Genomic DNA, 27,079 nt, shown 5'->3' on the forward strand with positions numbered 1-27,079 from the left:
AAAAAGAATGAATAAACCGCTGAGTGTGGTGGTTCATGCTTGTAATCCCAGCACTTTGGAGGCTGAGGCAAGAGGATGGCTGAACCTACAGGCTCAAGACCAGTCTGGGCTACTTAGCGGGACCTCATCTCTACCATAAATCAAAAAATTAGCAGGGCATGATGGCATGCACCTGTGGTTCCAGCTATTTGGAAGGCTAAGGTGGAAGGATCGCCTGAGCCCAGCAAGTCAAGACTGCGGTAGGTTGTGAGCGTACTCTAGCCTGGACCACAGAGTGAGACTCCTACTCAAAAAAAAAAAAGAGAATGAATAAACAAATTCAATCCATAGTGTAAGAGGTCAGGATAGAGGTTACCTTTAATGATCAGGGAGCCAGCAGTGATGGGGAGAGGGCATGAGGAGAGTTTCTGGGTTGCAGAATATGCTTTTCTTTCTTAACCTGGGTGGTGGTTACACGGAAATCTTCTCTGGAATAATTCACTATGTTATAAGTTGATGAATTTTAAACTTAAGTACTTTATACTACAATGAAAAGCTTATTTTTTGAGGCAGAATCCTGCACTGTAACCAGGGCTGGTGTGTAGTGGCAAGAATGTAGAGGTTCACTGCAGCCTCAACATAGTGAGCTCAAGCTTTTGCCTCAGTCTCCCAAGTAGCTGAGACAACAGGTGCACACCACTATTGCCTAATTAAAAAAAAAATTTTTTTTTATAGAAATGAGGTTTCACTATGTTTCCTACGCTAGTCTCAAACTCCTGGGCTCAAGGAATCCTCCTGACTTGACCTTCCAAAGTGATGGGATTACAGGCACAAGGAACGCGCTTAGCCAAAAAAAAAAAGTTTATTAAAAAAATAGTATTCAGCCGGGCTCGGTGGCTCAGCCTGTAATCCCGTGCCTTTGGGAGGCTGAGGTGAGTGGACTGCCTGAGCCCACGGGTTCAAGACCTGCCTGGGCAACTTGGCGAGACCTCATCTCTACAATAAATCAAAAAATTAGCCAGGCGTGGTAACGTGCCTGTAGTTCCGGCTACTTGGAAGGCTGAGGTGGAAGGATCGCCGGAGCCCAGCAGATCGAGGCTGCGGTGGCCGGGAGCAGCCACTGCACTCCAGTCTGGGCGACAGAGTGAGACTCTAACTCAAAAAAAACAAAAAAAAACCAACAATCAAAAAAACCCCAAAAAATAGTATTCAAAAAGTATTTTGCAGAAACTCAAAAAAGTTTTCTGTCTTGAAGCCAAAGTGACCATGGTCCATGCTTTACTTGAACCTAACAAACACCCTTTGTGACCTTGAAGCTGTGTGCCAGAGCAATCAGAAACGGTCCTGCCTTTTCACCCTTGGGGCTACAAGGAAGCACAGGCTGGGCTCTGTGACTGCTATTCACTAGCTTTGCAACCTGCCCGAGCTATTCTTTAAACTCCTGGCTTCTTCACCTGTTCAGGGATATGCTTGCAAATTTTATGATTCCTTTGATATGAGAAGCCCCAAACACTCTTCATCTGAGACGGGACATGGGTTACACTGGCAATGGGCTCCCTGTTGGATCAGTAATACATTTAGATTTTGTGAACAGCCTTAAATAACTGAGCATCACTGCTTAACTTTGAAAATGACTGGTTAATGAGAAAATGTTTGGGATACCCTAATTCCTGAGGCCATTAGAAAGGAGATGTAGGCTGGCCACAGTGGCTCAAGCCTGTAATCCCAGCACTTTGGGAGGCCGAGGCGAGAGGATTGTCTGAGTCCAGGGGTTCAAGACCAGCCTGGGCAACTTGGTGAGATCTCTTCTCTACAATAAATCAAAAAATTAGCCGGGTATGGTGGGGCATGCCTGTAGTTCCAGCTACTTGGAAGGCTGAGGCAGAAGGATCACCTGAGCCCAGCAGGCTGAGGTTGCAGTGGCCGTGAGCATGCCACTGCACTCTAGCCTGGGTGAAAGAGCGAGACTCCAACTCAAAAAAAAAAAAAAGAAAAGAAAAGAAAGAAAGTAGATATGTTCTAGTGGCACCAGGGGCAGTTTAGATATGGTCTTGCTTGAAGGCAAAGTAATTCCATGATGGACCTTCAAGAAATTCTTGTTGCTGTGTGAATTTAGATACCTGTAATTTCAGCACTCTGGGAGGTGGACGCGGGAGGATTGCCTGAGCCCAGGGGTTCAAGACCAGCCCGGGCAATTTGGCGAGACCTCATTTCTACAATAAATTTTTTTAAAAAAAGATCTTAGCTGGGCATGGTAGTGCACACCTGTAGTTCTAGCTACTTGTAAGGCTGAGGTGGAAGGATCACCTGAGCCCAGCAGGTTGAGGCTGCAGTGCCCGTGAGCGTGCCACTGCACTCCAGCATGAGCAACAGAGCGTGACTCTGACTCAAACAAAAATAAAATAAAATAAAAAAGTCAAGCGGATGTCAGTGCCATACAGAACTGTGAGCCAAATAAACTTGTTTTCTTTATAAATTACTTAGCTTCAAGTAGTCCTTTACAGCAACACAAAATGGACTAACACTGTATACTACTCAACCTGATTAAGTTGCAAAGGATGGAACTGCTTAATTTACACTTAAGTATAAATGCCTGACAACACCCAGGTGCCTGGTTAGGGCACTTGCACTTTGACAGCAAAAACTGTTAGTCCAAAGGACTCAATCAAAACATATTTCATGCAAGCTGGGCATGAAATATGTTTGGAGATAGACCTTCCAAGGATATGGTCTCCAATTCACACTTAAAGGGTAAAATCAGTGGTCCCATTTCATACCCTTTTTAAAGGTAGCCATGCTTGCCCAACACATAAAAGCTATGCTCCTCTGTTGAGCCTTTCCTGGCCCCTCAGGTTGGTATGAATGCCCTCCTCTGGGCTCCCACAGTTCCTGAATCCTAGCATTCTCTATAAGGCACCCTATTTTCTTTTTCTCCTTTTACTCCCAAGTCACATGGTAGGCCCACGATGAATGCTTAGTAAATGAACACTTTCACCTTAGGGAATGAATATGAAGTCTTTGTTTTACAGCCTCTGATCCTGGGACTTTGCTTAGACTTTGCTTTACTCCACTGTTTTGCTTGTCTGCTAATGAGACTACTGCAGGTACAGCACAACACCTGCCCTGGCAGTTTATTATATAAACCAAGGAATACTGGCTTCCATTGACACAGGTGGGTTTATGCAGTCAATGGGGAAGTTCATATATTTTCAGCTTAGAGTGAGAACCTTCTCTTCCATAACAGCATGACATTGCCTTGGCAACACTTTCTTCCTTCTTTTTTTTTTTTTTTTTTTTTAAAAGAAAATGATTGTTAGGAAAAATTTCTGTGGTTTACATGCGGTCACTTGCTGAAAGATAAACATCTAGACTGAAGAAGCTGCTCACAACATTGAGTTAATGTGCAATATTATGAGCATCTACATCTATAATTTATTCTGAGTTTTGGGTATTAATAGAGTAACAGAGTTCATAATTTGTGAAAAATTAGATCATGCAGACCTAATATGTTACACATCTCAAAAGGACCTTTCCATTTCTCCTTAACACTCCCAATGAAATAATGAACAATGTAAATGCCTAAGTGGGAAAAAGGGCTTCAGGTAGGGAACACCTCCAGCCTGAATTGAAACGCACCACATCCTCCTTTTAAATTTATTTCAAAGGACCATTAAATAGTAAGTATGATAAAGGGTCAATAGGCAAAGAGGTTAACTCTGTGCTGCAACTCGCAGTACAGAGAGAAGAATCTATAGGAGGTTGCTGGCCTTTAAGTGCTTATCCCTCAACTCACACAGGATCAGAGGCTTATAATGCTTGTGTCCCTAAAGAATTACTTCTCTTGATAACCTTAACTCTAGTTCTTTTTATAGCAAAGTCAATGAAGGAATGAACCGTAAACGTTATACATCAGCATGATTATATCAGTATTGATTTAATTTTCCAGTTGATAATATAGGTTTAAAAAAGATAAAACTATAGCACTAAATTTCTTGGCACAAAAATAAAAATCCAAAGTCAACAACTACTACCCACAATTATGTAAAACAGTGAGATGTTTAAGAGCAATATGGTTCTTAATTTCTGTTCACAGGCAGATGAACCTGCTGGAAACAAATAACTTTTGCCCCACCTGAATTTACCCAGCATACTCAAATACAAGTTCCTGTGAAGAAACAATTTGCTAGGAGCTTTAGAATACCAATAGACACTAAATTGAATTCTTTCAAATACACAGTAGGTGTCTAAATCCACTGTTATTATGCCAACTGGTCTAAAAACAAGTGCCTACTGAAATACACTGCATTGTAAGGCATCTTCTCCCAGAAACAGAGAGAAAAAGCACCAGCTTCAGTACTGCAGTCTTGTTTTCTTTAGGACACTTACACTCACCACGCCAGTGGCTCCCTGCAGCTTTATTTACATTTTTCCTCAGCAACCTTCCAGGCCAAAGAGAGTTCACAGAAAATCCCAGGAGTTGGTTGAGGGAATTCACAGGCATTTGTTTTCAAACCCAGCCAGTGCAGATTCCATTCACCAAAACCAGACAGGTTTGTTTAAAGATGCCCTCTCTGTGACCCTGCTCTGCTGAAGGTCAAGTACACTATCACTCCCTGTAACCAAGGAAGCAAAATCGACATGTTTCTGCTGTTTCGCCAGCTGCTGAATCAGTCTGTCTAATAATATGAGTAATTGCTTCTAGGGAAGATGTACTGTGCTTTATAAAGCTCCCCCTTCACCCAGATTGTTGCCTTTGCTAAATCCTATTCCCTTACTCCCTTCTCCTTAAAGATCCCCTTTTCTCAACTGAAAGCACGTAAGAATGTTAACATGGAGTCCAACTGACTCACAAACAGTTTTAAACTATAAGGACTGGAGGGAAGATTTGGAGAACTCAGAAGCCTCACAGTCTGCATACAGTATCTTCAACTTTACGGTGCAGTAATCTAATATTATTAAAGATAAGGGGTCTTTGCAAGTTCCTCTTTCATTCAAAGGGCAGGCAACAACTTATGTGCTGCATTACATACAGAAACACCCACAAGAATAACAAAACTGGGCTCATTCAACGACATTCACTTGGTGGGAAGAGCGTTATAGTAGATGCACCGAAATAGGTCCATGGAATGGCTTCAAGTCTAAGTCCCAGTCCTCCCCAAGGCCATGGAGAAGAGGGAGCTCCTGTAATAACAGTGAATTAAGGGTGAGGCTGAAACTAACACCCTAATTCTCTGGCTTTGAAACAAGAGCACCTGCCACTAAGCCAGGCTGTAGCCCTCTGTTTGACATGGGGATATGAAGTGAATGCTGGCCAGTCATCAAAAAACAAAACAAATAAAAGCCTAGGGGAAGGGTAGAAGGAAAGAGGTTTTATGGATATTTACATTTACACAAGGTGGGAAGGAGGTTGACAGAGAGGAAATTAAAAAAATAAGTTAATGAAGCTACAAATGATGAATTTCCACTCCAGAAGTTTATATGTGTTCCAACTTAAAACAATTTAAGTTAAATAAATATGTCATACATTTTTCAGATTCTAGCACAAACCCAGGTACCCCAATCCAAAAGGGAAAATTAATCAAGGAGAAAAAAAAAGATGATTCTCTATTCTGAGAAGGGAGACTAAAAGTCCCTCCACTTCAACAACTATTTAAAGCTCTAAGAAGCATATCACTCTACTCACTAAGTACAGCCAATAAATGGTGTATAATAGGAAAGAGATTAATATAAGAAAGCAAAAAGTTCCAAGACCAAATTATGAGCTCAACAGGTCTGTTCCTCTAGAGCATCATAAAAATTTGTTCACGATCTCTGACCTGATAATTCTACTTCTTGGTATTCACCTTACACAAATTATCCTAAATATAGAAATGGCTTTACCTGTGTATGCTCCTAAATTATTTTTCTAGGCAACATAGAAACTCCCTCCTCACGGGTCTGAGTGAGGCAGAGCCTACCTCCAGTGGTAGAAGCAGACAGTGACAGATATTTGCATTCCTACTAATCTCCCTTGGAGGAGGGCGGGGCATCAATCAGATGTACTAGATTGAGACTTGGCACTGAAAGCTGGAGATCCATCTCCAGCCTCAGTGGTATTGGTTGTACAGTTACAGTTTCATCAGACCAGTTAGCTATCCAGTGCAATTTTAGGTACTGTTCTGAGCTATAGAGCTTCTTCTCCAGCCCTCCTGTTGTAAAGTTTATCTGTATCAGTCTGTCTGTCCATGTATCCATCCTCACATTTATTTTAACTCAATATTCTTTAGGAACTTCATTTCTGTTTAAATCAGCAACAGTTGGTTTCTGTCATCTGTTATTAAGTCCTTTAACTGGTAAAGAATGGATATATTGGTAATTTGTAATACAGAAGGCCAGAAGCAACTTCTATGTCTCACACCAGGAGCCTGGTTTGAAAAGATGTTGAACATTATTAGTCATTAGAGAAATGCAAATTAAAACCACAAGGAGGAACTAGTACACATCTAGTAGAATGCTTAAGAGTAAAAATATTGACCACATGGCAGGTCCCCTACATATGAACCTTCAAGGTATGAACTTGCACACTTGCATTTTTTAATGTATCATTTCTCTTCACCAGATGTCAGTATAGCCTGTTTAATACATACAGTACTATATAGCTGATTGTGTTAGTTGGGTACCTAGGCTAACTTTATTGGACTTAAAACAAATTGGACTTACAAACACACTCTCGGAATGGAACTCATTTGTATGTTGGTCTTACCAAACATGTTCTTGGAATGGAACTTCCTGTACCAGGTGTTGGCAAGGATGTAGAGCAACTGGAATTCTCCTGTGCTGCTGGTAAGAATATAAATGGTATAGCTACTTTGGAAAATAATTGGGCAGTTTCTTAAAAAATTATTATATGTCCCCAAAATTCCACACCTAGCTATCCACCCAAGAAAAATATAAGCATATGTTCTAACAAAGACTTGCACACACATAGGCCAGGTTTGGTGGCTCAGCCTGTAATCCCAGCACTTTGGGAGGCCGAGGCAAATGGACTGCCTGAGCCCAAGGGTTTGAGACCAGCCTGGGCAGCTTGGCAAGAACTTGTCTCTACAAAAAATAAAAATATTAGCCAGGTGTGGTAGTGCGCACCTGTAGTTCCAGATACTTGGAAGGCTGAGGCAGAAGGATCACTGGAGCCCAGCAGGTCAATGCTCAGGTGGCCATGAGCATGGCACTGCACTCTAGTCTCGGCAACAGAGTGAGACTCCAACTCAAAAAACCCCAGAAATAACCCAAATGTCCATCAACAGGTAAATGGATTAAAAAATCTGTTGCATATCCATGCAATGGATGCACTATAAAAAGGAATGAACTAGTGATACACGCAGGAGCATGGATGAGCCTCACAATAAGTATGCTGAATGAAAGAAGTCAGAAAAATAGAAGGGTACTTAAAAAAAATTTCTTTCATAGAAAATTCTAGAAAATCCAGCCTTGAGAACATAGTGAGACTTTTTGTCTATAAAAAATAGAGAGACAGCATGTAGTGGTACATGTCTGTAGTCCTAGCTACTTGGGATGCTGAGGTGGAAGGACTGTTTGAGTCGGAAGTTGAAGCTATGGTGACCAGTGATGGTGCCACTGCACTCCAGCTTGGGCAACAGTGAGACTCTGACTTAAACAAACAGACAAACAAAAACCCCTGAAAAAAACTTAAAGAAAGAAAAGAAAATTCTAGAAAACGTAAATCCATCTAAAACAAGAGGAAGATCAGTAGTTGCCTGGGGATAGATGTGGCTAGAACTATACTCAGAAGACAATATATAACCCAGTGCTTATATTAGAAAAGAAGAAAGGCTGAGAAATTAATAAGCTAAGTATCCATCCTAAGAATTTAGAAAAAGAATAACTATCCAGGTGCAAAGAAAGCAGAAGGAAAAAAATAATTAAAAAAATTAATCAAGAGTTAAAACAACTTTCTGGTGAAAGTGATCCAGGAAAAAAAGAGAGATGATACAAATAATATTAGAAATGAAAACTAGAGATGCTATAAAACAAGGGCCCGGTGGGATAGCTCATGCCTGTCATCCCAGCACTTGGGGAGGCCAAGGTGGGAGGTTTACTAGAGCCCAGGAATTTGAGACCAGTCTAGGCAACATAGTGAGACCCAATTTCGTTAAAAAAAAAAAAATTAGCTAGGTGTGGTGGTGCACACCTATAGTCCCAGCTACTTGGGAGGCTGAGGCTGGGAGATCGCTTGAGCCCAGGAGATTGAGGCTGTGTTGAGTTGTGATGGTGCCACTGTACTCTAGCCTGGGTGACATAGTGAGACCCCAATTCAAAAAACAAACAAACAAAAAGACCCCAAAATATAAAACAAGGGCCAGGAATGGTGGTTCATGCCTGTAATTCAATTACTTTGGGAGGCAGGAAGATTGTTTGAACCTAAGAGTTCAAGACCAGCCTAGGATCATAACGAGACTGAATTAAAAGGAAAAAAAAAATCAAAAAATTAGCTGGGAGTGGTGGTGTATGCCTGTAATCCCAGTTATTTGGGAGGCTGAGGCAGAAGGATTGCCTGAGCCCAAGAGGTCTAGGCTCTGGTGAGCCGTGATCATGCCACTACACTCCAGCTTGGGCAACAGAGTAAGAATCAAAAAAATCCAAAACTAAATTTTAAAACACACATACATGGTGCCAAAAAAATGTATTTTAAGAAGGGAAAAACTGTATCGTAATACTCAGATGACTACAAGTCACTTCTGCAATTACAAGAGGTGCTCAAAGTAGTTATCATCAGCATGCAGACACTTTTGATTATGGCGAACATCTCTTACAATTTGTATGCAGTTTTTGGTACCCCCGTATGTATGTATGTATGCATGCATATATATTTTTATGTAAAACAAGGATATTCTGAACAACTATATGCCAAACAGAAACTCTCAGAAAAAGGTATAAAGTATTAAAATTGATTGAATTACAAACAACAAATGTGAATAGTCTTTTAGTCATTATAGAAATTAAATCAGTAGTAAAAATATTTCCAAACTGCAATAGATTTACTGGTGAGTTTTATAAGCATTCAAATAATTTCAATTTTTACATAAATTATTGCAGAGTGTAAGAAATGAAGACCATTCTCACAACTCATTTTATGAGGCCTGCATAAAGTTAAGAAAAATTAAAAGTTAATCTCACTTATGCATACAGATGCAAAATTCCTAAACAAAATGTCAGCAAACTGAATCAAGAATGTGTGTATAAGATCACAATTAAGCCAGACACGGTGGATCACGCTTGTAATACCAGCACTTTGGAAGGGCAGTGGCTCATGCCTGTAATCCCAGCACTTTGGGAGGCAGAGGTGAGAGGATTGGCTGAGGGTTTGAGACCAACTTGGGCAACTTGGTGAGATCTCATCTCTACAATAAATCAAAAAATTAGCTGGGTGTGGTAGCACATGCCTGTAGTTCCAGTTACTTGGAAGGTTGAGGGAAGGACTGCTTGAGCCCAGCAGGTTCAGGCTATGGTGGCTGTGAGCTTGCCACTGCACTCCAGCCTGGGTGACAGAGACTTCAACTCAAACCCCGTCCCCCAAAATTAAGTTGAAATTATCAAATTGAGATTAACTACAGAATACAAAATGAGTTTAGTATTACAAAGTCAACCTAATTCACCACATTAGCTGATCAAAAGAGAGAAATTCTGTGATCATCTCAGTAGATCATTAAAAAAAGAATGTTTGACAACATTCAATGCCAACACATTTTATTCTAACTAGGAACAGAAAAGAATGTCCTTAGTCTACTAAGGAACACAGGGTCATGGCAAACATTATACCTAATGATAAGCTGTTCAAAGCATTCTCTTCAGGATGAGCAGCAAGGCAAGCTGCTGCTCTCAACTCCATGTAACACCGTCCTGGAAAGCCTAGCCAGGAGAGTGAGTCAAGAAAAAAATGTAAGAATTAGAAAGCAAAAAAACTACCATTAAATCATAAACGACAAAAAAGTTCCAAGTGAACTAAATTATTAGAATAAGAGCAAAATTTCTCAATTAAAAATCTATAAACAAAAATGACTTGCATTTCTACGTACCAGCAAAAAACGGGAAACAAATTTTAATAGGGTATTTACAAATAGCATCATATAACAGAAAGTATTGGGAAAGAAATAAAAAATTTGCCAAGTCTTTGTGAAAAAAATTAAGAAAACCTAAATAAATAACAGATTTGCCATGATGAATAGGAAGACAATATCATAAAGATGTCAATTCTCTCTAAATTGATTCATTTAAGTATTTGCCATTCCAATTTTAAAAAGTCAGCAGGTTTTTGTTTCTGTAGGTATATAACCTAAGAAGTTAATTAAACAATTAATATTGAAGATCTACAGACCAAGAATATTCCAGTCACTTTTGGAGACCAATAATAAAGTCAGGGAAGCTTGACCTTATTATAAATCCTCATCTCATATACAAATATCAATTTCAGGAGGCCCCAAGGCCTAAACCTAAAAGACAAAACTTTAAAACTTTAAGAAGACAATTTAAGAATTATGATCATGAGGGTAGGGAAGGATTTCTTAAATACGATATAGACAGTGCAAATCACAAAGGAAAAGTATCATAAATAGAATAAAAAATGAGCTATAGCAGAGAAGATATTTACAAAGTATATAACTAACAAGGGATTTCTGTAATGTGAATCTGATTTTATAAAACTGTAAATAAACCGGGCTTGGTGGCTTAGCCTGTAATCCCAGCACTTTGAGAGGCCAAGGCAAGTGGATTGCCTGAGCCTGAAGGCTCTAGGCCAGCCCGGGCAACTTGGCAAGACCTTGTACCTACAATAAATCAAAACTTAGCCAGGCGTGGTAACACGTGCCTGTAGTTCCGGCTACTTGGAAGGCTGAGGTGGAAGGATCGCCTGCGCCCAGCAGGTCGACACTGGGGTGGCTGTGAGCGTGGCACTGCACTCCAGCCTGGGCAATGGAGTGAGACTACAACTCTAAATAAATAAATAAATAAAATTGTAAACAGAGAACTGGTGTCAGTTTGACAGTGGAAATCATACTGATTCACAAGTGATTGTTTCCAATTCCTTAATGCCTTGTATCACCAAGTAACAGGCACAGAATGCAAAGTATACTGGCACAGCAAGCTGTAGGGAACTATGTTGTGAAGGATGCCCCGTCATACCAAGTTCTTCCTCTTGTCTCAGTCTGGCCATGTGATGTCTTAGAAACGCTCATTGTGTAGTTTCCCCTATCTTTACACATTCTTATGCATTTCTCCCAAAGTTGTATACATTTATGCAAATAACTCAGCATCCTTACCCTTCCTTATATTCTCTGCCATAAAGCTATTTTCATTTTGTTTTTAAGTCAAAATCCTATATTTACTGTAATGTTTAATTGTTAAGAACTTAACATGTCTTTTTAACTGTGCTTATAATTTTATTAGGATTGTTATTATTTTTGTTAGTTCTCTGGTCTACCCCAAATCCTATTTTTCCATAAACTGTCATTTTTAGTGCATGGAGCACAAGGTTTTTCAGGAATACATACATCAGGTAATAAGAGGAATGCTTGTTTTTCAGTTCTTAAAAGTAGAAATGTTATCAACTCAGTACATTAGGCATGTAGCTTTGGTTGAATCATCTGTAGATCAAAGAGATCAGGGGTCATGTAATATGGATATGGCCACCTAGAGAAATTGCACAGTAGGGACTAGGGGTAGTAACAACTTAAAAATACAGAGTACTTCCAAGTCTGCCTGCCATCAAGGAAGAGAGCTTAGTCTGCAAGGCAGGAACTAACTACTGCCGTTTGCTCTACAAGTAGGCTCCCGATTCAACCCTCAAATATAGATCATTCTCCTGATCAAAACTCTTCAGTAGCTCCCTAACATGTATTTTACAGAATAGAATGAAGACAAATTCCTGACCATGGCCTGACACCAAAGCAATATGGCCCCTACTTCCCGCTCTGACCTCATAGACACTTTCTTTCCACTCCCTGTACTGCTGCCACACAGGCCTCTTGGCTGCTTCTTTATCATGCCAAACATGTTCCTTCCCTGCTTCCCTGCCCAGTGTTCCCCAACTCAGTAACCCCCACACACATATATTCACACACTCAGACCTCACAATCTCACTTCATTCAGGTCTCTGTTTAACTGTCACCTTCTGAGAAAAATCTTCCCTGAATGTACTTAGGTAGTAACTCCTGTCACTTTTGATCTCTTCCCTTTTCTTTACAGCACTTACTGTTCTCTTGACATTTTCCTTTTTTCTGTTTAGATGTCTACTGTATGGTTTCCAATAGAATAAAAGCTCCATGTGTGCAGTCTTCATCCTGAAAACTATAATAATGGCTTAGCACACAGTAAGCATCCTAAATACTTGTTGAATGGATAAATGAGTATTTCTGGAGCACCTTGAAGTCCATCGATGAATGCTTTCAGTTTGCTTTATTAATAGTAGTATATTCCCTAACTTCCAGTTATAGAAAATAAGTTTTAATAAACAAGAGGGACTGAAAACATCAGTGGTTGTTACCAGAACTGGGAAAAAAGACTAACTACAACAGGGTACAGGGACATATTTTGGGTGATGAAATTGTTCTGTGTATTGATTGGTTACAAAACTATGCATTTGCCAAAATTTACAGACTAGATACTAAAAAGTGTAATTTTACTGGATGCAAATTATAATTCTTTTTTTTATAAAAGAGATATATACTGAAAAGACAGGAGCCATTTACTCTAGGTTAAAAAAATGGGTTTCTGGTTTTCTTTTGTAGACAGTAAAAACAGGTACTAGGCAAAGAACAGTAAGATAAAAGATAGCTCCAATATATAAACTGTTTCAAAAATTATTTAAGAACAATACATTTATGCAGAGTTAATATTTATTTTAGTACTTTTAATTTGTTTTAGTCAGGGTCTCACTCTATCACCCAGGCTGCAGTGCAATGACATGATTACAGCTCACCACAGCCTCGACCTCCTGGGTTCAGAGATTCTTCCACCTCATCCTAATTTGATAATTTGGCTGGGTTTTTTTCTCTGGGAATTAAAATGTTAGAAATGCTTTTTAAACAAAATTTTTGAAAAATTCTCAAGCAGTAAGCAAGGCATTAGACTAGAGGCCTCTAAAACTAGTGCATAAGCATTTTATCATAAAAATATGTATAGATCTTGACCAGGCTTGGTGGCTCAGCCTGTAATCACAGCACTTTGGGAGGCTGAGGCGGGCGGATTGCCTGAGCCCACAGGCTCAAGACCAGTCCGGGCTACTTGGCGAGACTTCATCTCTACAATGAAAAATAAAAAATAGTCGGGTGTGGTAGCACCTGTCTATAGTTACGGCTACTCAGAAGGCTGAGGTGGAAGGATCACTGGAGCCCAGAAGTTCGACGATAGTGTGGCCGTGAGCGTGCATGTCACTGTACTACAGCTTGGGTGAAGGAGTGAGATTCCTATTCAAAACAAACAAACAAAAATGTACAAATCTTTAATAGAAAAGCATGACTTTACAGTAGAAAAATATTTGAAATTTGAAATATTTGTCAAAGAAACTTTCTTAAAATACAAAAATTCAAATGTAACATACTACCTATAAACTACATATTTAGTGAAAACGTAATCATATTGTTTACATGAACCAATTCCAAAATATACATATATGCATTCATATAACTGACATACAGAAGCTCTTTAGAAATCTATTTGTAGCCAGGCTCAGTGGCTCAGCCTGTAATCCTGCGCCTTTGGGAGGCGCTTCAGTCTGGGCGACAGAGGGAGAATAAAACTCAAAAAAAAAAAAAAAAAAAAAAGAAAGGAAAGAAATCTATTTGTAAATTTTATTTTATTTTATTTTATTTTATTTATTTATTTTTTGAGTTGGAGTCTCACTCTGTCGCCCAGACTGGAGTGCAATGGCCGCTCCCGGTCACCGCAGCTTCGACCTGCTAGGTTCCGGCAATCCTTCCGCCTCAGCCTTCCGAGTAGCCGGAATTACAGGCATGCGCTACCACGCCCGGCTGATTTTTGATATATTGTAGAGATGAGGTCTCGCTGCCCAGGTGGGTCTCAAACCCGCGGGCTCAGGCAATCCACTCACCTCAGCCTCCCAAAGGCACGGGATTACAGGCTGAGCCACCGAGCCCGGCTATTTGTAAATTTTAAAGTTAAGCAAAATCTTTTGTTTTTGCCTCCATGGTCTGGAGATACAGCAGATCAATTAGCTGGTAGTGGTCATCTGTGCAGGGGGCCTCCCTGGTGACCAACTGCCATGTGGGCCTGTCAGAGACAGGCTGCTGCTTGGGTCCTTTGGATGTTTATGGTGTAGATGCAAGAGATGCCCTATCTTAGCTCAGAAAGAATACAACGCACTGGAAGTCTCTGAAAAAGTGACAAGACTAAAGGCACGCTGTGTTGTGTTTACTTCAAAGCAATGATGCTGATCCAGGAGGGTTCTCACTAGGCTGATTTGTAAAGCATTTTTTTGATTATGATTTGGCTTTGTCCTTTGGTCATCATCATCATTCTCATTTTCTTCCCTCTTTTCCTCGTTGAGCATTTTCAGGTATTTACTAGCTAAAATCTTCTTTGGCAATATATCTGCAAGAAACTGAAAAGTTTCTGATTTCTCTGAAGCACTGGCTAAATCACTGTAAGTCAGTGATTTCTTCTCCTTTCCACTGCCACGTCTGTAGGAATAGGTGGCTAGATATTGAACAAAGAGCTCTGTGGCCTTGGCTGTGAGCACCAGTGCCTCCTGGCTGATACTGACATGTCGGGGGACCTCTTCATGATGACCCATATGCAGGACTGGGTAGTGAGACAAGTTGCAGCTCCCCACACTTGTCTCTGCCCACGAATACATTCGCCATCTTTCTTCTTTCTATTCTCTTAGCAAGTCACATTAAATTATACATAAAGGAACCGAAAAATGTACAAACCCATGAGGACAAAAAGAATAGCTAGAATAGAGTGGTTTATGGAAGCTAACAAACTTTTGGAAGATGGAAAGCAGATGATGAAGTGCAAATTAATTTAGCAGAATGAACAGAGCTGAACTACAAATGACTGACTACAGAGGAGTATTAATGAGAAGCAAGTTAATTCCTATCACAGAACCCTGGAAAGGCTCAGTGCTAGAGCCCTAGTTTCACAGAAACCTGGGATGAGAAGTAGGCTGAAAACCAGGGGACTGGTTGAATGTGGTATGACCTCACAATTCACCACCATTACTACCAACTCTCATTCCAGTGTGGGGTGGGGGTGGAGGAAGAAGTGCAGTCTGTGAATAAGTTGAATCAAAGAGGCCCCAGGCCCAGAGACATCAAACACATCTTCAAGGCAAAGAAGGGAGCCCCAGTTCTTTAGTTTTCAAAGAAGTAGGTTAAGTGAAAGAATTAAAGGCAAACCTCAGTCAGGCACAGTGGTTCACCTCTGTAATCCCAGTGCTCTGGGAGGCCAAGGCAGGAGGATCACCCGAGGTCATGAGTTCGAGACCAGCCTGGGTAACACAGAGATACCATGTCGCTACAAAAATAAACAATTAGTCAGGTATGGTGGTGCGCACCTGTAGTCCCAACTGCTCAGGAGGCTAAAGCAGGAGGATTGCTTGGGTACAGGAGTATGAAGTTACAGTGGGCCATGATTACACCACAGTACTCCAGTCAGGGTGACAGAGTGAAACCCTGGCTCAAAAATTAAAAAAATAATAAAGGCAAATTTCCAACCCCTTGCTCCCATCCTATTCCCTGTGCCATAGTTTTAAAGCAAACAAGGACAAAAAGACTGGCATGACACACGTAGCATTCAGAAAAGAAATGGAATAATTCTTGCTTCAAAAAACTCAATGGTCCCAGGAGAAAAACCTACAGGTAAGACAGTCCTCAACTTATAATTGTTTGACTTAACAAGGGTGCAAAAGCAACAGCATTCAGTAAAAACCATACTTCAAGGACCCATACAACACTCTGCTTTGCACTCTCAGTCAGTACTGAATAAACTACATAACATTCAACACTTCATTATAAAGTAGATGTTGCGTTAGATAATTTGCCCAACTGTAGGCTAATGTAAGTGTTCTGAGCATGTTTAAGGCACGCTAGACTAAGCTATGATATTCTGTAGGTTAGAAGTAGTAAACGCATTTTCAACTTATGATAGGTTTATTGGGGCGTAACCCCATTATAAGTCAACGAACATCTTTACTGAAGTTTGGGGTGTGGGTATCTAGCTAATCACTCCATAGTAAAATCAAACTAGCTGATAAGGCTTTCAAATATACCAAAATCTTTTTTTGGTTTTTGTTTTCAGTTCTTTTTTATTTTTTTCACATTGGAGTCTTACTCTGTCACCCAGGGTAGAGTGCAGTGGCATGCTCACGGCCACTGCAGCCTCAACGTGCTGGACTCAGGCTATCCTTCTGCCTCAGCCTTCCAAACAGTTGGAACAACAGGTGTGTATCACCATGCCTGGCTAATTTTTAAAAATTTATTGTAGAAACAAGGTCTGGTCAAGTTGTCCAGGCTGGTCTCAAACCTCTGGGCTCAGGCAATCCTCTCACCTCCACCTCCCAAAGTGCTAGGATTATAGGCATGAGCCACGTGCCTGGCTGTTCCGTGTTCTTAAATATTGACTGACAGTGAGAATTATTAGCCCCCTGAGGAAAATTTTCAAAGAACAAAAATGAACTAAAAGAACAAAAATGAACTTGGATAAAACAACAACTTTGTAAGAAGCAGAAGAAAACTAAAAACAGTAAAAAATTACATTCAACCCCCTCAGAAAACTAACCCATGAAACTGGATGCATGAAACAAGAAAAAGTTGCTATAAAAGATGAACAAGTCGGGCTCGGTGGCTCAGCCTGTAATCCCGCGCCTTTGGGAGGCTGAGGTGAGTGGACTGCCTGAGTTCGCATGTTCGTGACCCGCCTAGGCAGTGAGACCTCATCTCTACAATAAATCAAAAAATCAGCCGGGCGTGGTAGCGCGCGCCTGTAGTTCCAGCTACTTGGAAGGCTGAGCGGAAGGATCACCGGAGCCCAGCAGGTTGAGGCCGTGGTGGCTGGGTGCGGCCACTGCACTCCAGTCTGGGTGACAGAGTGAGACTCCAACTCAAAAAAAAAAAATCAAAACAAAACAAAACAAAAAAAGATGAACAGAGAAAAGAGCTCCCAAATTTAAAAATACGATATTAAAATGAAAATAAAGTTGAAGAAACAGTAACAACAGCAAGAGTTGAGAGATTACTATTTGCCGTATTACTTGCTATGTCCCATGCTTTGCATATCATTTAATTTTCACAATAATTTTCTAAAGTAAGTTCAATAATTAACCCTATTTGACAGGTGGAGAAACTAGCACAAAGAGGCTAAGAAACATGTTCAAGCACTAGTAAGTGTTGGAAGACAGATTCTAAGTCAGGAAATCTCCCTGAAAATAGAAGAAATAGATGGAAATAAGAGAAAAGATGAGGAAATAAAAAGATTATAACGTTCAAGAGAGTCAATATTAAACTAATCAGTTGCTCTGGAAAGAGACAAAAAAAAAAAAAAAAAACCCGAGAGAAGAAATTATCCAAAAACTAGCCTAAAACAATTTCCCAGAACAGGAGGACTGAATTTCCAAATTGAAAGGACCCTATGAGAGTCCAGTGTTATATATGAAAAAAATATATACACCAAGGGACATTAATGTAAATTTCAACACAAGGATGAAGAAAAGATTTTGACAACCTGAGTGGAAAGGAGAGGAGGGTGAGGTACCCTATGAGGATCAAGAATGAGAATGGCACTGACTTTCTCAAAAGCAACACTAAAAGATGGAAAGTAATAAAATGATGCCTTCAAAATTCTGAGGTAAAATTATTTTCCACCTAGATTTCAAGCCCTAGTCAAACTATCAATTAAGCATGTAGGTGTAAATAAAGACATATTTAGATACATAAGACTAAAAAAAATGCACCTTTCCTAGGAAGCTACTAAAGAATGGTGTCCATCGAAAAATGAAAGGAAAAAAAACATGGACTCATTCCTTGTTTGAAAACAAGGAATTCAAAACAAGAGAGAAGTAAAGGATGACAGCTGTGCACAGCAAGCTCAAAGAGCAATTGTAAGGAGCAGGTCAGAGGGTTTTGAAGGAATGCTTTTACAGGAAAAAAAGGAAACTAAAAATTCCTCTGATGTTATCTGCATGGAAAATAGTATTTAGAGAATTTTACAACTATACTGGAGGCAGTAGGAAGCATTTGTGATAGTGTCATAATTATGTAACACAGAACACTGATTAATACAAAGAGGATATAATTTTGTTGGGAGAGTGGAGGGAAGAGATGTGGGAGTCTTAAGGTACTGAATGAACACTGAAGTTTCTTAATTCATAATGGTAAGTTAAAAAAAAAAGCCTAATCAGAAATTAAAATGGCATTACTATTATAGATTTTACGGAAATAAAAAAGAATTATAAGTACTATGAACAGCTGCATGCCAACAAATTAGATGACTCAGGAAAAAGAGACAAATTCACAGAAACACACAACCTACCAGAACTGAATCATTAAGAAATAGAAAACCTCAATAGACCTTTAACTAGCAAGGAAACGGAATAAGTAATCTCAAGTCTTCCAAAAAGGGCAAGTGCTGGACCAAATGGCTTCCCTGGTGAATTCTATCACACATTTAAGGAAGAATTAACACCAATCCTTCTCAAACTATTCCAAAAACACTGAAGAGAACACTCTTAAACCCATTCTATGAGGCCAGCATTACCCTGATGCCAAAGCCAAAGACTCCAGAAGAAAACGATAGACTATTTCCTTCAGAAACCCTAATGTAAAAATTATTAACAAAATATTAGCAAACTAAATTTAGTAGCACATTAAAAGAAATATAAACCATGACCAAGAGAGTTTGTCCAAGGGATGCAAGAGCAATTCAACATGTGAAAATTGATCAATGTAATATACCACATGAACAGAATGAAGGGCAAAAAAGATAATTTAACAAAATTCAATAGCCTTTCATGATTAAAAAACACTCAACAAACTAGGAAATTACTTCAACATAATAAAGGCCATATATGAGCAACCGCAGCTAACATCATACTTAATGATAAAAGACTGAAAACTTTTCCTGTAAAATAAGGAATAAGACAAGGATGCCTTCTTCTGCCACTCCTATTCCACATTGTATTACATTGTACTAGAAGTCCTAGTCAGAACAATTAGGTAAGGAAAAGAAATAAAACACATCTAGATAGGAAAGGAAGAAGTAAAATTATCTCTATTTGTAGAAGACATGATCTTAGAACTAATAAAAAAAATCCAGCACAATTGCACGATACAAAATTGACACACAAAAATCACTTGCATTTCTATATAACAACAATGCACATTTCAAAAAGGAAATTAAGAAAACAATTTCATTTATAATTAAACAAAATCCTTAGGATTAAAGTTAACCAAGGAGGCAAAATACCTGTGCACAACTACAAAACACTACAGAAAGAAATGAAAGAAGGAATAAATAAATGGAAAGACATCCTGTGTCCATGGATTAGAAGACCATTGTTTTCAATACTATCTAAAGCTATGTACAGATTCACTATGCCCCCTATTAAAATTCCAATGGCTTATTTTGTGGAAATAGAAAAATCCATCCTAACCTTCATGTGGATGGGATCCTAACAGCCAAAACAATCTTGAAAAAGAACAGTCAGATGTCTCATACTTCTCAATTTCAAAATTTACTAAAAAGCTACAGTAATCAAAACAGTATAATACAGGCAAAGTGACAAACATACAGACAAATGGAATAGAATAGAGAGCCTGAATCTTGAGGACATTGTGCTAAGTGAGATAAACAATCATTTAAAAAAAAAGTTCTGCATGATTCTATTTATAATTATTATCAAAAGTAGTCAAATGCATATGAAGTAGGAAGTTCATTGCCAAGGGTTGGAGGAGGGGGAAATGGGGAGTTGCTGTTAAATGGGAATAGGGTTTGAGTTTTATAAGATGAAAAAGCTGCAAAGATCTGTTGTACCACACTATGAATATGCTTAACACCACTGAACTGTATACAGACAATCCCTGATGGTTTGGTTTATAATTTTTTGACTTTCCGATGAATTTATTGGGGTATTAAATGTATTTCTAACTTGTGATGGTTTTGAGTTTTGATAGGTTTATCTGAATGCTGTGTGGCTGTGTGTGGTGGTTCAAGCCTGTAATCCCAGCACTTTGGGGGGCCTAGGCAAGAGGATTGCCTGAGCTTGCGGGTTCGAGACCAGCCTGGGCAACTTGTTGAGACATCGTCTCTACAATACAAAAAATTAGCCGGTGTGGTAGTGTGCACCTGTGGTTCTGGCTACTTTGAAGGCTGAGGCGGAAGGATTGCCGGAGTTCAGCAGGTTGACGATGGGGTGGCTGTGAGTGTGTTACTATACTCCAGCCTGGGCGACAGAGTGAGATTCCAACACACACACACACAAAGGTTAAGATGGTAAAAAATTTTAGGTTATGTGATTTTTACCAATATTAGAGGAAAAAATAATAGTCCAGACATAAAGCCTTGAATATATGTCATATAATTGTTGATAGGGATGTCAAGACTATTCTATGGGGAAAGGACAGTCTTTTCAACAAATGGTGCTGAGACAACTAGATATCTACATCAACACAACAAAAAAGTGAAATTAGAGCCCTTAGATAACACCATATACAAATGGTTTATAAATCTAAACTTAAGAGCTAAAACTGTAAAATCATAGGGAAAAGCTTTATGACAGTGGATTTGGCAATAATTTCTTAAATATGACACCAAAAGCACAGGCAACAAAAGAAAACATAGATAAACTGAAGGGAATCAAAATTAAGGTTTTTTTTTTTTGCATCAAAAGACACTATCAAGAGAGTGAAAACGCAACCTACAGAATGGGAAAAAAAATTTGTAAATCATATAGCTGATAAAAGTTTAATATATAGAATACATAAAGAACCCTTACAACTCAACAACCAAAAAACCCAAACAACTCAATTCAAAAATAGGCAAAGAACTTGAATAGACATTTCTCCAAAGATATACAAATGGCCAATTCACACACTAAAAGTTGCTCAACATCACTAACCTTTAGGGAAATGTAAGTCAAAACCACAATATGATACTACTTCACATCCATTAGGATGGCTATTATAAAAATAATAATAACAATATGTATTGCTGAGGATGTGGAGAAATTGGAACCTGTGTGCACTGCTGGTAGAAATGTAAAATGGTACAGTCACTGTAAAAACAATATGGAAGTTTTTTGAAAATTAAAAACAGAATTACCATATCATATGATCCGGCAATTCTACTTCTGGGTATACAGATGCTCCTCGACTTATGATGGGGTCATTCCTGAAAAATCATCATAAGTTGAAATGTCATAAGTCAAAAATGCATTTAATACATCTAACCTATAGAACATAGTAGTTTAGCCTAGCCTACCTTAAATGTGCTCAGGACACTTACATTAGTCTACAGCTGGGCAAAATCATCTAGCACAAAGCCTATTTTATAATAAAGTGTTGAATTATCTCATGTAATTTACTAAACAAATGAAAGTGAAAAAACAACGTCATATAAGTACTTGAAGTATGATTTCTATTGTATGCATATTGCTTTCACATCATTACAAAGTCAAAAAATGTTAAGTCCACCTATTTTAAGTCAGGGACCAACCGTATATCCAAAAGAATAAAAAGTAGAGACTTAGATATTGTACATCCAAGTTCACAGCAGTATCACTCATAGCCAGGAGGTGGAAGCAACCTAAATGTCCACTGACGGATAAAGATATAAAATATGGTGTTATATTTACAATGGAATATTATTTAGCCTTAAAAAGGAAGAAAATTCTGATACATGCTGTAATAGGGATGAACCTTGAGAATATTACACTAAGTGAAATAATCCTAGTGTCAAATGATAAATATTATATGATTCCACTTATATATGGTACCCAGAGTAGTCAAATTCACAGAAACAGAATGGTGGCTGCCAGTGGCTATGGAAAAGAGAAGGATGGGAGCTAGTGCTTAATGGGGACAGAGTTCTTCCAGAGTTTGGAAAGGTGGAAAAGTTCTGGAGATGAATGGTGGTGATGGTTGCACAACAATGGGAAGGTACTTAATGCCAAAGAACTGCACACTTAAAAATGGTTAAAATGGTAAACTTTATGTTATATGTATTTTACCAAAACTTAAGAAAACTTCACTACAAAGGAAAAAAAAAAAGACAAGGTTTAAACCTGATAAATCAAGAAATAGCTAAGTAAGGATTTTTTTTTTTTTGAATCAGAGTCATATCCTGTTATCCAGGCTAGAGTGCAGTATCACAATGATGGCTCACTGCAGTCTCAAACTCCTGGGCTCAAGCATCCTCCCACCTTAGCCTCAAGAATAGCTAGGGGCTACAGGCGCACACCACCATGCTTGATTAATTTTTAAATTTTTTTTGTAGACTCAAAGTCTCACTGTGTTCCTCAGGTTGGTCTTGAACTCCTGGGCTCAGCAATCTTTCTGCCTTGGCCTCCCAAAATGCTGAGATTACAGGCATGAGCTACCTTACCCAGCAGGGTAAGGATATTTTCAAAAACATAGAGTTAAATTTAAAAAAATAAAATAAACTTAGAGAGGGAGACTTGGGGATAAAGAAAAGGTGAAGGTTGTTCAAGAACCTACTGTTTTCTCTTTCAAACCTAACATAGCATTGGTCAAATTTTATGAAAACTTAAATATTCAGTTTGTTAGAAGGCAGAATTAATCAAATTAAATCACAGTGAGTTAGGCATTCTAGAATACCAGGAACTTGAAACCTGAGCAATGACTTTGCCTTCTCCCACTTGTGGATGTGGCCTTGCCAATAGTGAGTTTTGTTCAAGAACTGGGAGAACCTGATGTTTTTAAACATTCCCTTACATGGATGTGTTAGTGTAAGTTTTCTGCAATGATGATGTAAGTCCTGATGATAAAAGAATAATGGACCATAAGATTTGGGCTACATATTTTCTCAGCTGGGGCAGGACCCTCCTTTTCAGAGCATCTGATGCTGACAGACCCTTTGCCCAGGGATCAGGGAAATGCCTGGCTAAGATTTGGAAAGCAGCCTCACTTTCATTGCAAAAACATACATGCAACTGGTAGTTCAGGTGTTCAAGTGGTCTCTTACTGTCAGTCAGTGAGCATTCAAAATGCTTCAGCAAGTTAACTCCTAAATCTTTCCTAACTCAAAACATCTTAATGGAGTATAAAAAGTATCTTTCTTTAGATGGTGACGAAGAAATATGTGTATATGTCTGCTTTAAGTTTCCAGTTACAGAGAAGAATCTTAAATAATGCTGAAGCCCCTTTGGAAAAATTTATTTCTTTCATATATGAAAAGCAAAATTAATGCCACTGTTAGACACGATTCAAGCTCTCATTGCTTCAGTTACCCACTGTCATCTGCCAATGATTCCTTTTTGAAAAAAAACTAACCATATTGTTTTTTAAAACCAACTTTCAGTCATTTCACAGTTAAGGAACACTGGGTTACATTCCCACCAGCAACGTATAAGGATTCTACTTTCTCCACATTCTTGCCAATGCTTATTATATGATTTTTAAATTCTAGCTATTCTCGTGGATGTGAAATGATACCTCATTACGGTTTTGAGTGAAAATTAACAAAATAGAGAACAGAGAAACAGTAGAGAGAGATCAATGAAACAAAACAGCTGGTTCTTTGAAAAACATAAACTGTCAAATGTTTAGCTACACTGACCAAGAGAAAAAGAGGGTAGACTGAAATTACTAGAAACACAAACGAAAGAGAAGAAATTTCTATTGGCCTTACAGAAATAAAAAGGATTATAAAGGAAAACAATACTATGAACAATTACATGCCAACAAATTGATAATATGAACAAATTCTTAAAGACAAACTACTGAAACTGACTCAAGAAGAAAGGGACAACAGTGGAGACTGAATGAGTAATCCAGAAATGACTGGCAAAGAAAAGCCCAGGCCAGACTTCTCTGCTGAACTTTTCCAAACTTGTAAAGAAAAGTTAGTATCAATTCTTCAGAAACAATTCCAAAAACCAGAGAGGTCACATAGCTTGCAAGTGGTAGGGCCAGGACTTAAATATAGACAGTCTAGCTCCTGAATCTATACTTTTGACAACTATATTAAACTCTCTCTCTGAATAATTAAGTTTGACACATTATAGGACATCAAGTTGTTATTTGTATCATCCAACTTTTGTAGCTTACCTTGGTATTTGTGACTTATCTGGTCTATAGAGAAAAGAGTTGATCTGGGAACTCTAGAGAAAATTATTTACATAATACACAGTGTTGCTGTATCTCATTCATGGAGCAAAAGCGTGACACCTACTAAAGCTTTACACTATATTATTTCACTGAATTCTTAAGACAATCTGTGAGATAGATAGGTACTATTATTACTCTCATTTTCCAGATGAGAAAAGTGAGGCACAAGGAGACACCCAGAAAGCAAATGCCAGGGCATGGATTTAAACCCCAGTCTGTCTGACTTCATGGCTCACAATCTCACTCCGTAGAGCCCCTTTTCCCAAGTTCCTGTCCTTGCCTACTCACTCCTCTAGTGTGGCCTATCTCAGGCCTAACCTCTGAAACAGAGAGCTCTTGGCAAGCAGAAGCCCTGTCATTATCCACCAGTGGACCCTCCCTGGCCCACGAGAAGGGGAAGGGCATGTTCCTTCGCTGTCTGCTGACTGATAAACAACTATACAGAACTGACTGTTAATAACCTCTTAATTTGGATACTTTATTCTACTCCATTACTGCCTTTCACCGAAATGAGGAACGGTAGGTTGTGTTACTTATTTAGCCACTCTAATGTTATATATAGTTATCATATGCAAGTGTATACTTAGTTTTTGTTTTAAAGAACTCCTTTTATTTGAACATCTATTCTTCTGAACCCTTCTAGTAACTCCTGGTTGCAGTGTGACCCAGGGTTAATTGGAGGAGCTTTGGAAGAGGTGAAGAGACCTGGGTCAGGATCTCAGTTCTGCTGCAGTGTTCCCTTGGCTAATTACTTATGTCAAGTCTTGGTTTCCTCACCTATAAAATGGGACTACTCATCACTGCTCTGTTAAACTCTGTGTGTCCATGTGGCTCTTTGAGCTATGGGCTCCATGTTTCTTGGCTTTGGCCCCCTCCCCTACCTTGGGGAGGTGAATCTCTCTCTCTCTCTCTAATTTACTTTCTAAATAAACTATATTTTCCAATCTAACTTCTGTGCAATTCTCTGCATCTTTTGTGAAGCACTGAATCATACACCACGAACCCAGCAGGTCCGACCTAACATTTTGGAGGCTCCCTGCTGGGATTTTTAACCTAATAAAAACTTGTTACATATTAACATTACATATTTCAAACATCAATATTTTTAAAATGTTTTCTAATGTAGATATCTGAGTCGAAAAATAAACTGAAATGTATTCAAGTTAAGTTAAAAAGTTATGATTTAAAAATAAATAAAATAAAATAAAATAAAATGGGAATACTGACAGTACCAACCTCAGAAGGTTATTGTGAGGATTAAAGGCTTTGCAGAGGGCCTGGTTCAGAGTGAATGTTCAAAATATATTATTAGTGATGACAGATTAACTATGCTTTTCAAGATTTGGCCCTCACTGCCTCCTTTACACCTCAAGTTGCCTGTACATACCAAGCTACTTAATACCTCTGTACCTTTAAATAGGTTTTTGACTTAGGATATCCTCCCTAGCATCTGCCACAAAGTTCTCCACCCCACTTACCTGGGTCTGTCTGACAAACGCTTACTTGTCATGCAAGAACCACCTCCAGAATTAATTCTCTCACATGACTTATACTTCTCAACCTGTTTTATAACTGCTCCTTACCCAGGCCTTCAGATTGCTAAAGGAAGGACTCAGCTATTTCTCACACTTAGTACACTCCCCAGTGCATGGTAGGCTGTCTGCCATTACACAGTACCAAGTGTGTCAGAAACTAAGACAGAGCCTTGGAGCTAAAACTATACCCATGTGTTCAATTAAGAATCAGATTCTTTTTTTCTTTAAAAAAAAAAAAAAAAGGAAAATAGTCAGATTCTTTGTTTTTGGTTGAAGGGAAAATTTCAAGTCACCTTATTATATGCAGTTAGGCTACCCTACTTATGGACAGAAATGTTACAAATAAATATTCTTGTAATTTTAATTTTTTTGATGGAAGCATCCTACTTTGGATTTGAATCACATGCTGACTTTCTCCAGACTGTTTTGAAACAACAGAATACACTGATTTCTCTTTCCTTTCAAAAGCAAGGGTGCTAGTTATTGTGCTAGCCCCTGTCACTCACCTCAGCCACCTGCTGGGTCCCCACTCTGTGCTGAACCAGCCCCTCCAAATTTGTAGCCATGGTGAAGCAAGATCATTAGAGAACCTGTTTGGAAAGATGTAGCAACTTCTATCAGGTGGGGAAAAACCAGGCTACTTGAAAAATTTTAGTCAAAATACATCTTTGGTACTGTCTTGCATGGATTTTGCCCTCTACTGAAGTCAAAGCTAGCAGTCTAAGCCTATCTGGACATGCTACGCCAGCTTCTTCAATTACAGGGACAAAAATTAATTTGTAGACAATTCAATTTGGAAATAAGACTTCCCTTGGTAAGTATAGACAAAGGTGAATGGAAATTTAATTCAGGTCTCCTGGGTTGTAACAGCTTGGTTTACCTGTCAGGGAGTTGGGAATCACACCTTTTTGGATAGCTCCCTATCACAGTGTGTTGAATAAGAAGGTGGCTATCTGAGAAAGGTGTGAAACCAACTTTGGATAGAGTACTAGACTATTACCATCAAGTATACTTTTACTAGTGGCAACGTGAGACGCAAAACCCTGATGGGTGCTAATACACCTCGCTCATGGGTTGAAAGGCAAGTGCTACCACTAATAAGGCAAGAAGTAAGGAGATTGCATTACTAAAGTGAACAAATAAGAACATGGTATCCAGCCGGGCTCGGTGGCTCAGCCTGTAATCCCGCGCCTTTGGGAGGCTGAGGTGAGA

The 27,079-nt window shown here is 39.0% G+C and overlaps 1 protein-coding gene and 1 pseudogene across 1 annotated transcript in view; both read right to left on the bottom strand.

Moving 5' to 3' along the window:
- NR2C2 (nuclear receptor subfamily 2 group C member 2) overlaps positions 1-26,457 on the bottom strand; it is a 78,269-nt gene extending 51,812 nt beyond the window's left edge. The window contains exon 1 of the mRNA XM_008062493.2: positions 26,374-26,457. Coding sequence (XP_008060684.2) covers positions 26,374-26,433 — 60 coding nt within the window. The 5' untranslated portion in view covers positions 26,434-26,457. The remainder of the gene's footprint in view (positions 1-26,373) is intronic.
- On the bottom strand, positions 14,333-14,852 carry LOC103264795 (annotated as a pseudogene).
- Positions 26,458-27,079: the final 622 nt, after the last annotated feature.

The sequence above is a fragment of the Carlito syrichta genome, unplaced genomic scaffold (assembly GCF_000164805.1).
Source record: "Carlito syrichta isolate Samal-C Ts95f unplaced genomic scaffold, Tarsius_syrichta-2.0.1 Scaffold305725, whole genome shotgun sequence".
Lineage (NCBI taxonomy): Eukaryota > Metazoa > Chordata > Mammalia > Primates > Tarsiidae > Carlito > Carlito syrichta.